Raw genomic sequence first — 16468 nt, 5'->3', positions numbered from 1 at the left:
AATGTCTATCTTTGTGACTTAGTTGTATTTTTTGTATACAACAGATTGCTGGGTTTTGTTTACACATCCATTCTGTTAGTCTGTGTCTTTTTATTGGAGAATTAAGTCCATTGATATTGAAAGAGATTAATGACCAGTGGCTGTTAAATCCTTTGGCTTTGATATTGGTTGTGGTCATATGGTTGTGTGCCTGGTTGCTTTTTGTTTTCCTGTAGTGGGGTTATTTATTTCCCGTGTTTTCTTCGATGTAGCTAGTTTTCTTGTGTTGTATTTTCCCTTCTAGTGTCTTCTGTAATGCTGGATGTGTTTGTAGGTATTGTTGAAATTTGTTTTTGTCATTGAATGTCTTGTTTTCTCCGTCTATGAGGACTGAGAGTTTTGCTGGGTATAGTAGCCTGGGCTGACATCTGTGTTCTCTTAGGGTCTGCATGATATCCATCCAGGCCCTTCTGGCTTTCATAGTCTCTGTTGAAAAGTCAGGTGTGATTCTAATGGGTTTGCCATTATATGTTACTTGGCCTTTTTCTCTTGCAGCTTTTAGTATTTTTTCTTTGTTCTGTATACTTACAGTTTTGATTATTATGTGGCAGGAGGATTTTCTTTTCTGGTCTAATTTATTGGGTTTTCTATAGGCCTCTTGTATTCTTATTGGCCTCTCTTTTAAGTTGGGGAAATTTTCTTCAATGATTTTGTTGAAGATATTTTCTGGGCCTTGGTGCAGGGAATCTTCTTTTTCCTCTATTCCTATTATTCTTAGGTTTTGTCTTTTTATGTTGTCTTGAATTTCTTGGATGGTCTGTGTCAGAAATTTTTTAGATTTAACATTTTCTTTGACAGATACATCTATTTCTTCCATTGTATCTTCCACACCTGAGATTCTTTCTTCCATTTCTTGTAGCCTATTGGTTATGCTAACCTCTGTAGTTCCTGCTTTCTTCCCTAAGTTCTTTCTCTCCACAATTTCTTCCATTTTTTTTTTAATTTTTCCAATTTTATCTTCAGGTCTTGAGCTATTTTGTTGGTTTCCTTCACCTGTCTGACTGTATTTTCATTTTTTTTTTCTGTCAATTCCTTCAGCTGTTTGTTTGAACAATCCACTCTTTCTTTTATTTCATTCAGTGATTTAAGCATTTCCTCTCTAAAGGCCACAGACTGTTTGACTCCAGCTTCCTCTATTTCTTTTCATATTTTATTTGTTTCCTCTGTTATCTTCCTCATGAGCATAGATGTTAGGTCATCTCCTTGAATTTCAATTATGCTGGGGTGTCTAGGGCTATTTGCCCCTGGATAACTGGGTTCTGGAGATGCCATATTGCTCTGGCTTTTGTTGGTTGAACTTTTACGCTGTCCTCTACCCATTGGGTTATCTTAGTTGTTTGAACTTAGTTTCTGGTTGTTCCTGGAGTCTTGTAGTAGAGAGAATCCCTTTGGCAGGAAGATGTTTTTTCCTGAAGGAAGCCTTCTCAGCTTTTTGGGTATAGTCACTGGATGGCCGGTGTTTTTCAGGAGTTGCTACAACTCACCTCAGGCATAGAGACCTGGGCAGTAACTGTGGTCCTGAGTAGTCAAGAGGGCTCTCCTCTCACCGGGAGAAGTCCTGGAGACAGCTGCCCTCCTTCTGGGTTTCTTGCTGTAAATTTCGTGATCAGCTGCTCTAACCTGTGTGTTCCGTGGTTTGGTCGGTTTTGTTAGGGATAACTGGTTGCCCCTTGGAGCAGTATCTGGGGGATGATCTCAGGGTTCCCGGTCTTTTGTAGGTCTGAGGTTGGGGCTCTGTGCCCCAGAACCCAAGAGGTAATCTGTGGCAGGTGAGTACTGCTCTCCTGGTAACAGCAGGTTATCTGGGGTACAGCAGTTCCCTGGGTTGGGCCAGTCTGTGGGACCTTTTCTGGGGATATACTGGGTTGCCTAATTCAGTCCCCTTTGCTTCGTTCCTTGTTCCTTGTGAGGGTTTCTCCAGACAGTGACTCTAAGACTCTGGTGTCTTGGGGCACACAGTTCTGTCTGTAGGAGTAGTTGGTACAAAGCAGGCCTCTGGGCTGGCGGAGCGTGCGTCTGCCTGCTATTCTGCGGGTCTGGGTTCCCAATATCTCTGTGCTCCCTGCTTGGGCCCGGATCTGTGATGGCTGGGCGTACTTGCCTGTTTGCGATCTGCAGTCTGTTAGACTTTCCCCAGGCAAAGCCTAGGTGACCCCAGCAGCACGGTTTCTTCCTTCCCTGTGGGGCTCTCTCTGGGCATGGGTTCCCAGTCCCTGTTGCACTGGGGCGCACAGCTCTTCTATACCAGTGAGCTGGGCGCGCAGCTCTCAGCGTTGCGGGAGAACAGTTGCTATAGCAGCGCAGTCTGTGAGACCTTCCAGGGAAAGACTGGGTGGCCCGTGATCAGACTCTAACTTTGCTTCCCCGTGAGGTTTTCTTGCCACTGGGACTCCCAGTCTCAGGCACCCTTGTGCCCACCAATCAGCCTGGGAAAGTGATCAGGACACGCAGGCTTGCGGCTCCAGCACGGAGACCCAAAGCCTGCGTTACCCGGGATTTCTTCTGGGTTCTGGCTGGGCAGCCGAGAGTGGACCTGACTGATTCCCACGCCGTGGGAGCCTCCCCTCACCTGGGAAACACGATCGCTGTAGTTTCAGGGCCCAGAGTTCAGTCTCCTGGTCGCTGCACGGAGAGTGCTGTCCTGCTTCTCAGACGCAGTGCTCTCCTGGCGCCGCCATCTTGGCCCCCCCCAATTAATTTATTTTTTACTGATTACAGTTTATTCACTTTGTATCCCAGCTATAGCCTCCTCACTTACCCCTCCCAATTCCACGCTATCTCCCTCATCTCCTGTCATTCCCCTCCTCAAGTCCACTGATAAGGGAGGTCCTGCTCCCCTTCCCTCTGACCTCGTCTATCAGGTCTCATCAGGACTGGCTGCATTGTCTTCCTCTGTCTCCTGGTAAGGCTGCTCCCCCTCAGGGGGAAGTACTCAAAAGAATTAGCTACTGAGTTCATGTTGAAGATGGTCCCTGTTCCCATTACTAGGGACCCACTTGGACACTGAAATGTCATGGGCTACACCTGTGCAGGAGTTCTAGGTTATCTCTATGAATGGTCCTTGGTTGGAGTATCAGTGTCACAAAAGACCCCTTTGCCCAGATTTTTTGGTTCTGTTGCTCTCCTTGTGGAGCTCCTGACACCTCCAGGTCTTTCTGTCTTCCCCTTCTTTCATAAAATTCTCTGCTCTCTGCCCAAAGTTTGGCAATGAGTCTCAGCATCTGCTTTGATATACTGCAGAGTAGAGTCTTTCAGAGGCCCTCTGTGGTAGGCTCCTGCCTGTTCCCTGTTTTCTCCCTCTTCCCATGTCCGTCCCTTTTGCCTTTCTGAGTAGGGATTGAGCATCTTACCCAGGGTCCTCCTTCTTGCTTAGCTTCTTTAATTGTATAGACTTAATATGTTTATTCTATATTATATGTCTAGTATCCACTTATAAGTGAGTATATACAATATGTGTCTTTCTGTTTCTGGGATACCTCACTCAGGATGATTTTTTTCTAGTTCCCACCATTTGTCTGCAAATTTCATAATTTCCTTGTTTTTAGTTGCTGAGTAGTATTCCATTATGTAAATGTACCACAATTTCCATATTCATATCTCTGGTATCTGGGTTGTTTCCAGGTTCTGGCTATTACAAATAAAGTTACTATGAATATGGTTGAGCAAATGTCCTTGTTATATACTTGAACATCTTTTGGATATATGCCTAAAAGTGGTATAGCTGGATCTTGAGGAAGCAGTATTCCTAATTGTCTGAGAAAGCACCAGATTTATTTCCGAAGTGCTTGTACAAGTTTACATTCCACCAGCAATGGATTAGGGTTCCCCTTTCTCCAGCATGTATGGTCACTTGAGTTACAAACAAATGTTTAAATGTGGGATCTGTACAATATAGACATTTAAAGTCTAATGCCTAAGGAAGGGGATGAAAACAGAGGGCTTTTCTTTCTTGATTTAAGTACTGACTCTGTGTGTGTGTCTGTGTGTGTGTGTGTGTGTGTGTGTGTGTGTGTGTGTGGTATGAGTGTAAAACTCTTGCATATGTACCATCTGATTTGTGTGCTTATTTTTATATTATATCTTAAGGGGTTTTAAAATGACATTTGAAACTTTGTGACATTTTAAATTTGAATTTATCTATTACTGGTAGGCTGTCTTTTCATTTTACTTTTGTGGATGAATAAATCAAGTAGGCTTGTAATTCTGAGAGAAAACAGGGTAAATTGATATTTTTTTTCCTGTGGATTCATTGCTTGTTTGCAGTCCTGTAAGATGATAACAGGGAAAGATTCTGACAGTAGCTCTAACCCCATCCCTCCTCTTGCACTTCCATTATAAGAGGAGGGTTTTGAGCCTATCTGCCTTCTATTTGATCCCTTGTGGGAACACACAGACCATCATTTCTAAAGTTGCCTTCTTGAAGGTTGGATAAATGCATTTTCTCTTCCTTGCCACGAGGCAAATGGAAGCTAATCATTTCTGTTCCCGTAGCAGTGAATAAAAAATCAAAAGAGGCTAACTCACTGCACTGACAACTTCAAAGGGAATTCCTTTTTGAAGTTCGTATCTCTCGTTCACTTAGTACTGAAGCTTGTCCGCTAAGCCTGCTTTCAGTGGCCTCGGGAACCCTCAGGGTACCTCAGGCCACATGGCAACAGTACCAGTATTTCTGTCATATTTTACTGAACAGATACATATATGCTGTGACAGCTAAAGGCATTGGTGCTTTGTGAAGGGGCCTGGAGGTTTTGGGATGATACTCTGAGAACATGCTTTAAGGGTTCTACAGATTTTCTAGAGAAATTTTGATGACCTAGGTTATGGTTTGAAGAAATGAAAACTAAAATAAGCAAAACCAAAAAATTAAAGCTTGATGGTATTCTCCTTTATCTCCTTAGATGATCACCTTTCTCCCCCCCCCAGCAGCATTAAGTGATATTTTTATGCTTTTTCATTATAAAACCGATGTTCATTCAAATACCTTTCCCTAAATAAGCAAAGGCATTTATCTTCTGCCTTATCGCTAGTTTTTCTACTGTTGGCCTCTCAGGTCTGTGTCCAGGTATCTGCATCAGAAATTGCACAGAAATAACCTCTGCAATAGACTACTACAAAGTAGCAGTACAAAAATAACTTTTACAGAAATCAAACAAACACACACACGCACAAACAAGAACAAAGCATGGCCCAAAGGACAGCACCCTTGTTCCACTGCCAAGGAAACTGGATCATGCTGCTGTACTAAGGGGCCTCACTCTTCCTTCTCCTAAGGGCTTTTCAATGGAGTTTTAATTATGTAAAATTTTTCCTGACTTCAGAAATTACTTCACAAATACTCTACTATTTCTGATCACCTTGGGAGCTATGCTTTTGTCTCAGAAAAATATCACGTGTCCCATTAATTCGATATTGGTAATAAGGAACAAAGAGCTGCAAGGTAAAGATCCAGACAACATAACAAATATTAAAATATCTACATAGTGTTATTTGCACTTGCTTTGACACCTTTTATTCATTTTTGTTTGTATGTTCAGGACCAGAAAAAGTTCTTTACATTCAGAACATTTAGGGAGGGAGAGTGGATAGAGTTTGGAACTATTTGCTTTCTAAAATATGTCTTATTGCTAAAGATGTTAATTCTTTGTTTTTTTAACATTTGTTGATGGTCCTAGCCTTCTTTTTCCATAGCTTTATAAAGTGTCCATTATCTAAACTGTGGCTTGGGAGAGTAGGAAACGGATGTACTTCCTCACTTCCCTTCCTTTCCAAGAGGAGTATAGGGAATTGAAATCTATTCTGCTGTCTTTCTGAAGGACTTTTCCAATTAGTAGGATATAGTTTATAACAATTCCCTCATTCCCTAAGGATTTATGGTTGACCTATTCTTTTATTGAAGCAGGAAACAACCAGGACAAGATGAGCTCATGAAAGGAGAGCTATCTCTAGAGGAAAAAAAAAAAAACAGGAGAGGCCAACAGACTTCTAAGACCCTGAGATGGAATGGGCTATGGTCATGCATTATTCTACATGCTTACTTTACTGCTTAGCTATGAATCCAAGCAGGAATTGCAAGCTATTATTAGAAAAGCAAGCTAAATAGTTTGGGATGGATAACCTCATATCCCATGCATTCGCTTCCCATTAAGAGAATTCAGCTTCCTGCTTAAGTGTCTTTAAGTACTATTGGCTATTTATCCATTCTAACTGGAGTTTTTTTTTTTTTTAAATCTATGCTTTGGGATATTTCATAAAGAAAATGTCATTGAAATCTCTAAGAAATAGGACTCTCTTTTGGAAATATGCTTATTAAACATTAACATTGGAGAATTAGTTTTGATTCACAAGTTTGTCAAAAGTCACTTGAATTCCTTGAGCAACACTCAGTCTCTGAAGCCTATTTTTCCCTGTTCATAAAACTCAAGAGTTGAAATCCATCTTCTCCAGGGTCTCTTTCAGTTCTGAACTCTATGAGTCTATATAGTTGATAAAATACCTCTATGTGGTTATCCATCTCTGGTCAGGCAAAAAGAGAGTGGTTTGTCATAAAAAGCAAGCTGAGAGCCTTATGATGTGGTCATCCAGTTTTCATCATGCTCAAGATTAGATTCTGATAGAACACTGATTTTGAGCCTCCTCTGTGCTCTGGAAGTTCTCTTTTCTTCCATTGTTTGACTCTACGTATTAGGAATGGTGGCTTAGCCATTAGCTCTTTAGTGATATCCTGGGCTGGGGTAAGCTCCTAAGGCATTATTAAACTTTGTTATTGTATGTGTCCCTTCTAAAATTGTATTTCAACTTTTCCACTGCATTCACTGTTACTAAAGCTTTTTGTATATACATACAACATTAAAAGTGGGATGTAATGACATAATGACTTATCTTTAGTGTCATCTGCTATCTAGTAAATGAGATCTCCTCTCAATATTTTGAAATCCATTAGGCCACACTGGTTTCCACAGTGCAAAAGAATGACATCCGTGAAATATTCCTTTAACATGGGTGCCTCATATTCAGTTCTCTATAAACATGGAGCACAATTAAAATTCAGGTGTTTATCATTTTATATCATTGAAAGAGAGTAAACATTAATATCAACTTAATAAAAGAAATAATTTGCTTTTTAGTAAAAATATATGGAAATGCCTCAAAAGAATAACACTTAAGACTACTGGATGAATCTGCATTGAAACCATAATTTCAGCATGAACAAAACTGGCCTCAATGCTTCTTGCAAATATGATGTCTTACTGGACTGGCTCTAAATCCAGAATCCAAAATACAGTAGACCTTAGAGCTAGTCAAGAGGAACACTATTACTAAAAGTCAATTGTCTTGTAACAGTGTATTGACACACTTGTGACCAGACTCTCTCTCTCTCTCTCTCTCTCTCTCTCTCTCTCTCTCTCTCTCTTCCCAGTTACGGCTTCGAATTCAGGGATTTCACTTTAAGTGGGCCATGACATTCATTCCACTAAAATTTCTTTATTTCCTGATGACTTTGTTTCTCCCTAGTTAAAACTAAAATATCTATACTTAATATCGTTAAGAAATGTAATTTTTAAAAGGAAAAATGTATGCATTTATGTTATGTGTGTGTACTTGAGTGTATGTATGTGTAGCATGTGCATACAGGAACCTGTGAAGGTAAGAAAAAGGACTATGATTTCCTGGAACTGGAGTTACAAGCAGTTATGAGCTGCCATCTGGGTACTGGGAATGGAACCCAGGGCATCTTCAAAAGCAGTAAGTACTCTTAACTGCTGAACCACCTCCCCAGCTCCCAATTCCTTTTTTTAAATTATCATTTCTTCACTTTTTTTTTATATTCCCATGTTATTTTCTGTTTCTTCTTGTTATGAGTTAGAAAGGTTGGGAAATGCTTCCATTTCTTCTGTATAAAATATTCTGAATTTCTAACTTTGAAAAGACATTTCAAGTAAAACATTTTTATAGTATTTTTAAAGTGTGTTCCTCCAAAAAAATAAAAATAAAACTGGCTGAATGGAGGGCTTAGCAGTTAGGAACACTTGCTGTTCTTCTAGAGAAACCAGGTTTGAGTCTCAGCCCCACGCTGATTCTCATAACCATCTGTGACCCCCGTCCCAGGGGGCCTGCTGCCTCCTTCTGGCCTCTTTAGGAACCAGGCATACACATGGTGTGCAAAGTAGTATAAAAAGTGGTAAATTTTTAAAAGTAAAACATTTGCCAAATTTCACCCAAAGTTCCAAATCTGATGCCAACTTCTTTACTTATCTCATCTGTGCACCAGAGTTTCTTGTGCTAAAAATATTGTTCACTAAGACTAATCTAAGAATTAATCTTCTAGATCACACCAATATTTAATGAGAACACTCTGAGAATTAGCGTTTTTTTTAAATTCTAAACTTGGCCATAGAGCTGTATGATTAAAGTAGGCCAAGCCCAGACTCTCTCTCTCTCTCTCTCTCTCTCTCTCTCTCTCTCTCTCACACACACACACACACACAAAGCTGGTGTGTGGCAATGTACAGCATTTATGCTGAATGTGTCAAATGAACAGCTCACTTCCTTTTCTGCCCTTTAGTCACACACATTCACTGCTTCAATTTCAGACCATTTTAGTTTTTTCTTTTTTTTATTTTTTTTATCAGTTACATTTTATTAACTCTGTATCCCAGCCGTGTCCCGATCCCTCATTCCCTCCCAGTCCCTCCCTCCCTCCCTCATCTCCACCCTGCCCCTTTCCAAGTCCACTGATAGGGGGGACCTCCTCCCCATTCATCTGATCCTGTTTTATCAGGTATCTTCAGGACTGGCTGCAAAGCCTTCTTCTGTGGCCTAACAGGACTGCTCCTCCCTTCGGGGGTGGGGAGACCAAAGAGCCAGTCATTGAGTTCCTGTTAGAAATAGTCCCTGTTCCCCTCACTTTGGGAAACCAATTGGTTACTGAGCTACCACAGGCTACATCTGAGTGGAGGTTCTAGGTTATATCCATACATGGTCCTTGGTTGAATGTCAGGCTCAGAAAAGACCCTGTGCCCAGATATATTTGGTCCTTGTGGAGCTCCTATCCTTTCCCCATCAGACTAACTCCCCTTCTTTCTTATGATTCCCTGTACTCTGCCAAAGGTTCGGTCATGAGTCTTTTCCCTTACTTCTGCTCCCACCTTTTTAACGCATTGCTTTTTATTTTGTCTGCCCTGAGTTAACTTTTCCATCTATTCTTTCTTCCATCTTTATTCTTGAGTACTAGTCTCCAAATGAGGATATCTTACCAGTATTCAGCCAGTATGTAATTTTTGATGTGCCAAATTCTTTTCTATGTATGCCTTAACTCTTTTGATTCTGACTTCGGTTTCTTTCCACTTTATTCAGTAAAATATTAGAAGTCATTGTATTGCTACTACAGTAAACTTTTTAAATACTTTTTATTTTAATTGTGGTATATATCAGAGACAGATACCACCTATATTAGTAAAATGAAATGAGTTCATTTTTATGTAGGTTAATTACCTTGTGTTCTCATGGTCCAAGCCCTATGAGTTACAGCAGAAAGGCCGTCAACATGAGGGCACGCTGCCTGTCAGTGAGATATGCAAAACTGTCTGGTTTATGAGTTTACCAGAAGATCAGGATAGAGGTTATGAAAATAATAATGAATCACTGTGGCAAGGGATATGTTCAGTTGAAAGGTCATGTTCATTGCACCAATCATTAGGGCTGAAGTGGAAACTGCTATCTTCCGCAGGACCTGCTGTGGCTCTGGAGCATGCCCCTCTGCCTGACAGATGGGGTTCAGATAGCTGCACTAGGGCTCTCACTGTGAATATGCAAGCACATGGGGTCTTCAGGTCAAGCTGCAGAATAACAAGCTAGCAGGGTTCAGAATCACTTCTAGTAATAAAATTTTATTTTGCAATAAAGAATTGTAATAGACATCAGCAATGCCCACATTTTTTACATCTAAAATGGATGTAAATATGCTTTAGAAGTATTTGCTTTTGAAACAGCTTTTAAAACTTTGTTCAGCTAAATACTATTAGAATAAATATTTATCCACTACATAAAACAAAATCAGCATCATTCCTTTTCATCAATTTTTATGTAGTTTTAGTTTAAACATTTAGTTTAGCTCATACAAAATAATGAGCTTTTTATTGACATTTTCACACATATATGTCCTTGTACATCATTCATATTTATTTCCCAGCAATTTCCTCCATTTTTTTCTCCCTCGTCCACGGTTCCCTGGTTCCTCCAGATAGCTCTCCTTCTGCTATGTGTGTGTGTTATGCATACATGTGTGTGTGTGTGTGTCATTTTGCCTATGGGAAAAATGTCTACATTTTGGATTTCTTCTCATTACTGTCTTGTTCTCTCCCTTCCCATTCCTTGGGATTCTTCCTCTTCCCTCACAGTCTCCTTCTACTTTCATGTCTAGAACACATACATTTATAAACAAAGTATAACTTTTAAATTTTCACATTTTTTAATTCTAACCAAACTAGTGTTTAAAAGATGATAGATAACCTGAAGGACTATCTATAATTTGAAGATAAGATCTATGCACACAATTTTAAAAATCCTTGGACCAGATGAACTTAATGCAAACAAATAGATTTTGTTATTGTTCATCAACTACACAGTATAGTTTTGAAGTGTTTCTCTTTACTTGTGTATGTTCAGATTTCTGGATCCTTTTGTACACGAGGAAAGGGTTTTACCCTGGATCTGTGTGGCAGGCCAATCCCTGTAAGACAAATCTCAGAGTCACTGTCTCTTGAGTGTCTCTGTGATTCACTGCAGGGCAGAAGTATGGAGGATCCATTGCATTTGTCTCGAGGACGGTTCTCACATTACTGTTTGGTTTGGTGCTATTTTATGACTACTGGAAAATCATTTTTACAGGGTATGATATTGATAATAGATTATCATATTTGTGGTTAAAAGCTGAAGGAAAGAAAAGCATAGGGGATGGTAGGGTAGATCAGGAAATAAAAATGCTGTTGCCTGCACCTGAAAGACTGGAGTTTGGTTGCTAGAGCCTATGTAACAATAAAAGGAAAGAACTGACACCACAACAGTGTCCTCCGACTTCTACATGGTTGGTGTGGTTCAGATACAGCTCCCTTCACACACGCATGTTACATCACACGCACACACATCACATGCACACACACACACACACACACACACACAGTAACAATACATTTTAATGTTTTGAAATATAACATGTAATTTGGAAAAAAATATGATAAGCAGATTATGAACGTCCTTAAATTTTGCCTCTAATTGATGTGCTTTCAGAAAAGCTACTAAATTTGGACACTTCTAATGCCTACTCTAATGAGAATATGCATCATTTTATTACCTTTGGCAATAGCTATGTGGCAAGATGCCAGGAGTAACATTCTTGCTACTCTTAGTTGGTAGTAGTTTTAGCTTTAACACTAACACTTTTATGAACGTGTACTTTTAAATGACTTTTAGAATTTTGTTCAAGTATTTTTCTTAGTGTTCTTAAATGTCTATTCAATTTCCAACATTAAGTCATGATAAAAATGATCAGCCACCTTCTGTAATAAAAATCAAACTATGATTCACCTAATGATTTCTGGCACAATGTAATGAAAGTACAGAAGACAGTTCATAATGCACATTGCTCTTGGTGCTTGCATTTCTATTGAATAGGAGAGAAAGCTGTTCCATCAAATGGTGTAATTAGAATGAAAACCACTAGGGTTGGTGTGTAGCTCAATGATAGGGTACCTGCCTACTTCATGCAGGACCTTTCATTCCATACCCAGTGCCTCAATACCACCAACAAAACAACCACCAAAAACTATCTATCAGGCTTTGCATTCAGTAGTCAGTGATAATGCAAAAGTCCCAGGCACTTGCTATGTGGGCATTTTACATGTCCCTGTCACTCATTGCATGGCTTCTTTGCACACAGCATAAAACCTAGACTCTGAACCCACAATGCACACACTGTGAATGCTCAGCTTCCACCTTCACTGTCATCCCACAGCCCTTGTTTACTGGAATTCTTTAACAGTGACCTCCTGTCCACAAGCATACTCAGTCCTTCTAAAGCCCTGTAATGTCTTCTACCTATAATGTTCGTCAACAGATCTTGTGGTCATGCCATTTCACTCTGATCTGGGCTCATAGACTGCGCTCACATTGTCTTATTGAGTTCATTTTTTAGCCATTTGCTGTCATCTTTTTCTGTACCTCTCCTCCTCCACTATGTCTATTAGAGAGCAGGAAACCAGTGAATATCCTCCTTCGCTGCCTGCTAGCTAAAGTTCAGGTCTGAGTTGTACACGTTTCTCAGTATTAATTGAATCAAGATGATTGTCATTTCTTAAAATAACCTTTAAGTTCAGTAGGATTTTCATGCACATGAAAAATGCTTCTTGCACTTATCTAAGCTAATTAGGTGAGTTTCTAGAGTTGGAGTTCATGTGATGTGAATGAAGGTCTACTTTAACTGTCCTCTGTCAGTCACCATGGATATTCACATATTTCTTTATGGCATCATCAGCCAATCATTTTGGACGTATTACAGGCTAGCTATGTTTATTAAGTTACACGTAGTTCATATAAGGAAGTCTGTTCTTAAAAGTCAGTGTTCTTATAAAATAAATGAAGGAATTGGACTCATTTGTCCTTTCTTTTTTAATTAATTTTTTATTTTTTATATTAATTACAGTTTATTCACTTTGTATTCCAGCTGTAGTTTTCAAAACATAGTCAAGGCTTAAGATATGCCTGTGTTCATTATTCAGTATTATTATTTACTGCCTCATTCTTCAAGCTTTCTTTAAACTCTCATTCTTTTTATTGAAAATAGAATTTTTTCATACAATATTTCCTAATTAGTTTGTTCCCTCCTTCTGTTCCCAGATCCTCCTTACCTCAAACAGCCCAAGCCACACCCTTTCTTGCTCTCTCTCATTAGAAAAATAAAGTAAGATAAAATAAAAACAAACAGAAAAAAAAATCCAAAGACAAAACACTGAGACACACACATTCATACACACAGAAATCCCATAAAAACATAAAACCGTAAACCATAGTATATACTCAGAGAGACAGAGAAAGACAGACAGACAGAGAATGAGAGACTGCCCGGACAAACCATCATGAGAAAAAAAAAATTCAAAAGTAACATTGAGTTAGCTTTGAGTGTTCAAGGCTGGGTTGGTGTTTGCTTTTCTCCTTTGGTACAGTGTAGGGTGCCTTCCAATACCATGAACACTAGGTAGTAGGAGTGAAGGCTCAAGTTGGACACCAGCTCATCTTCTCCATCTTCACTGAGTTGTATAGGTATTGTGTTCAGTAATAAGGTCTTGTTAACAGTTTGTGGAGAGCAAACCAGTAGCCTTGACAATAGCCTGAGTTGTTTGCAAGTTTCCAGGGGGTCCCCCTCTGGCCAACAACCTGATTAGATGTAACCTAATCCTACCACTGGAGGCTTCATTTTGTGGCATAAACTTTCTTGAAGTACTCCAGAAGCAGAAAGACACACAAGGTATATACTCACTTATAAGTAGATATTAGACATATAATAAAGGATAATCATACTAAAATCTGTATACCTAAGGAAGCTAATCAAGAAGGAGGACCCTGGTAAGATGATTAATCCTCATTCAGAAAGGCAAATGAGACAGACATCGGAAGAGGGAGAAAACAGGGAATGGGACAGGAGCCTATCACAGAGGGCCTCTGAAAGACTCCACCCAGTGAGGTATCAAAGCATATGCTGAGAATCATAGACAAACTTTGGGGAGAGTGCAGGGAATCTTATGAAAGAAGGGGGAGATAGAAAGACCAGCAGGGAACAGGAGCTCCACAAGGGGAAAAACAGAACCAAAAAATCTGGGCACAGGGGTCTTTTCTGACACTGATACTCTAAACAAGGACCATGCATGGGTATAACTTAGAACCCCTGTACAGAAGTAGCCCAAGGCAGCTCAGTGTCCAAGAGGAACCCTTGGACACTGACATGAAATCATGAGCTGGCTCTTTGATCACCTCCACCTGAGGGAGGAGCAGCCTTGCCAGTCCAAAGAGGAGGATGAAGAAGCCAGTCCTGATGAGACCTGATGGACTGGGGTCAGATGGAAGGGGAGGAGGACCTCCCCTGTCTTTGAACTTGGGGAGGGGCATGGGAGAGGAGGAGGGAGAGAGGGTGAAATTAGAAGGGTATAAGGGAGGGGGCTGCAACTGGGATACAGAGTGAATGGACTGTAATTAATAAAATTAAAAGATTTTTAAAAAGCACTTGGAAATATTAAGAAAAGAAGATAGGGAGGAAAGGAGGGAAGGAGGGAGAGAAAGAGAGAAAAGAAAGTTCTCTGAAACTTTTGCTAAAATAGTACTTCCTAGAAATTGATTAAAGGAACTAGACAAAGATATCTTTGTAAAACAAAATGCCAAAAAATATATTAAACATTGACTTAGTTTCTTTTCCTGTTATATAATACTCTCCTGTGATGTAAAAAAAAATACTCTGATGAAATAAATTAAAGGATGCTGAATTTATTTCAGCTCCCGGTTCAATGTACCACCTATCCTGGCAGGGAAGTCAGAGCAGCAGAAGGCGGGCACAGCTGGATGTGTCAAATTTACCCACTTTCCCATGTGCTTCTGCAATAAAGCTGATGCAGAACACAGCAACCACTTGCTTCTGTGCCCCCTTGTCTGCTGTCTGGGCACAGAATGGAGTCAGGAGGCAGTTTGCCTTCACTCATGTGATTCATTGGTGAATTGATGAGTATGAAAGCTCATCATGAAGAGACAGAACAGATGTGACACAGCTGTTATAAGGGTGACACGTTAAGTATTAACTAAAGCACATTACCTTGACATCTGTTTACACTTGTTCATACTTAATATGTGTTTGTGTCTTTTCAGATAATCACAAAGACTGCTCTGGTGTGTCCTTACATCTCACGCGTGTGCCGTAAGTGCCTCCAGTGTTTCCAGATACGGTCTTTGAGAACGTCAGAGTGTTTTAGTTATCTGATGTAGAAGATTAATTAACCTGAAATGACTGGCTCAAATCAATAAATATCTATTATCTCACTGTCAGGGGTCTGCACAGATGTCTTACAAAAAGGCCTTAGTGAGAGGCTTTGTGTGGGGTTCAGTCACTGTTAGGGTCAACCATGAAAGAGTCATCTCCAATACCTCACATATTTGTCGGTGAATTCACATCTTTGCAGCTGTTGGCTGGGCCTCTCCCTCAGTGTTTTCTTCACAGACTGTAAACAGTTCAAATGACATTATATCAAATGAAGGAGAAAGTAAAAGGAAGAGGAAGAAGGGGGGCAGGGAAGGGAAGGAGGAGTGGGAACACTAGGAGACATTTTATGGGACTGACAGGTCCAGAATAGGGAGGGTTAAGTGAAAATTCAGGACAGAGTTGATACAGTCAAATCAAAAAAGTAAGCCAATAATAATAACGCAAGGGTGTATATAAAAGATGAGCTTTGAGCTATTTGTTATTTAATAATTTAATCTTATGATGCGGTAGCGTGCCACGACACTGACAATATTTGTTAGATGTTGTGGGACTGAGAAGTCCAAAGTGTGTAGAGCTATCTGGAAATTCAGGACAGAGGTGATTATTGCATTATTGACCCCAAAGGAAATGTGGACAGAGAATTTCATCATTTTGAGAGAGCTCAGTCGTCTTTCTTAAGAACTTCATGGTTGGAATGAGACCTGCCCAGATTATGCAGAGTAGACTGCTTTATTCACTGTTTAAAGTGTTAGTTACATCTAAAACAAAAACAACAACAAAACCTTTTCCAGTGATACCTACACTGAATGAAAAAGCAGATGCCTTAGCATAAACAAGTTCCTAAAATTAGCCATGGTATACCTTGACAAACTGAAGCAATTATTAAGGGAAAAAAAAATCAGCTTCATTTTGATTTACATGAGAATTGTATTTTGTAAACTAGTATGTCATATACTTCTAACAGAGTATTTTAGCTTTATTATAGAATATACAGGAAAAAAAATAGATGTGTGTATGTGCAAATATGTATATAATCTTTCACTTTCTTATTTTATGTTTTCAGACAGCCTTTGATTGCTGGCATGTACCTGATGATGTCAGTTGACACTGTTATACCACCAGGAGAGAAAGGTGAGTAAAGGGCACTGAGCATTTACCATTGTTTCATCAACTCATCTGTAAGAACAGACATAGAGTACATCCTGTGAACTTACAAAATAATCACTATATGCATTCATATCTGAAAAATAAAGCAGTTCTTTAGCATCCTTGGATTTTAAATGGATTTTTAAAAATCATTATAAGCCAATACTTTATTGGTTTTCCAATATTTATTTATACATATGCCAAGAATGGAGGTCCATGGATTGGTTGTTTGTTATATAAAGACTAAATTTTATTTTACAAATCAGC

General features: G+C 39.6%; 1 protein-coding gene across 14 annotated transcripts in view; it reads left to right on the top strand.

Annotated features, from left to right (window-relative positions):
- The window catches only part of Pam (peptidylglycine alpha-amidating monooxygenase), a 296974-nt gene that overhangs the window by 195449 nt on the left and 85057 nt on the right, over positions 1–16468 (top strand). For all 14 annotated transcript variants that reach the window (XM_060368297.1, XM_060368299.1, XM_060368300.1 and 11 more), the window contains 2 exons: positions 14944–14992; positions 16119–16186. In XM_060368297.1, the coding sequence (XP_060224280.1) occupies positions 14944–14992; positions 16119–16186 (117 nt within the window). The remainder of the gene's footprint in view (positions 1–14943; positions 14993–16118; positions 16187–16468) is intronic.

This window comes from Meriones unguiculatus, chromosome 15 (assembly GCF_030254825.1).
Source record: "Meriones unguiculatus strain TT.TT164.6M chromosome 15, Bangor_MerUng_6.1, whole genome shotgun sequence".
Lineage (NCBI taxonomy): Eukaryota > Metazoa > Chordata > Mammalia > Rodentia > Muridae > Meriones > Meriones unguiculatus.
Note: the sequence above shows the minus strand (reverse complement) of the source record. Positions and strands in the feature narration are given on the sequence as shown.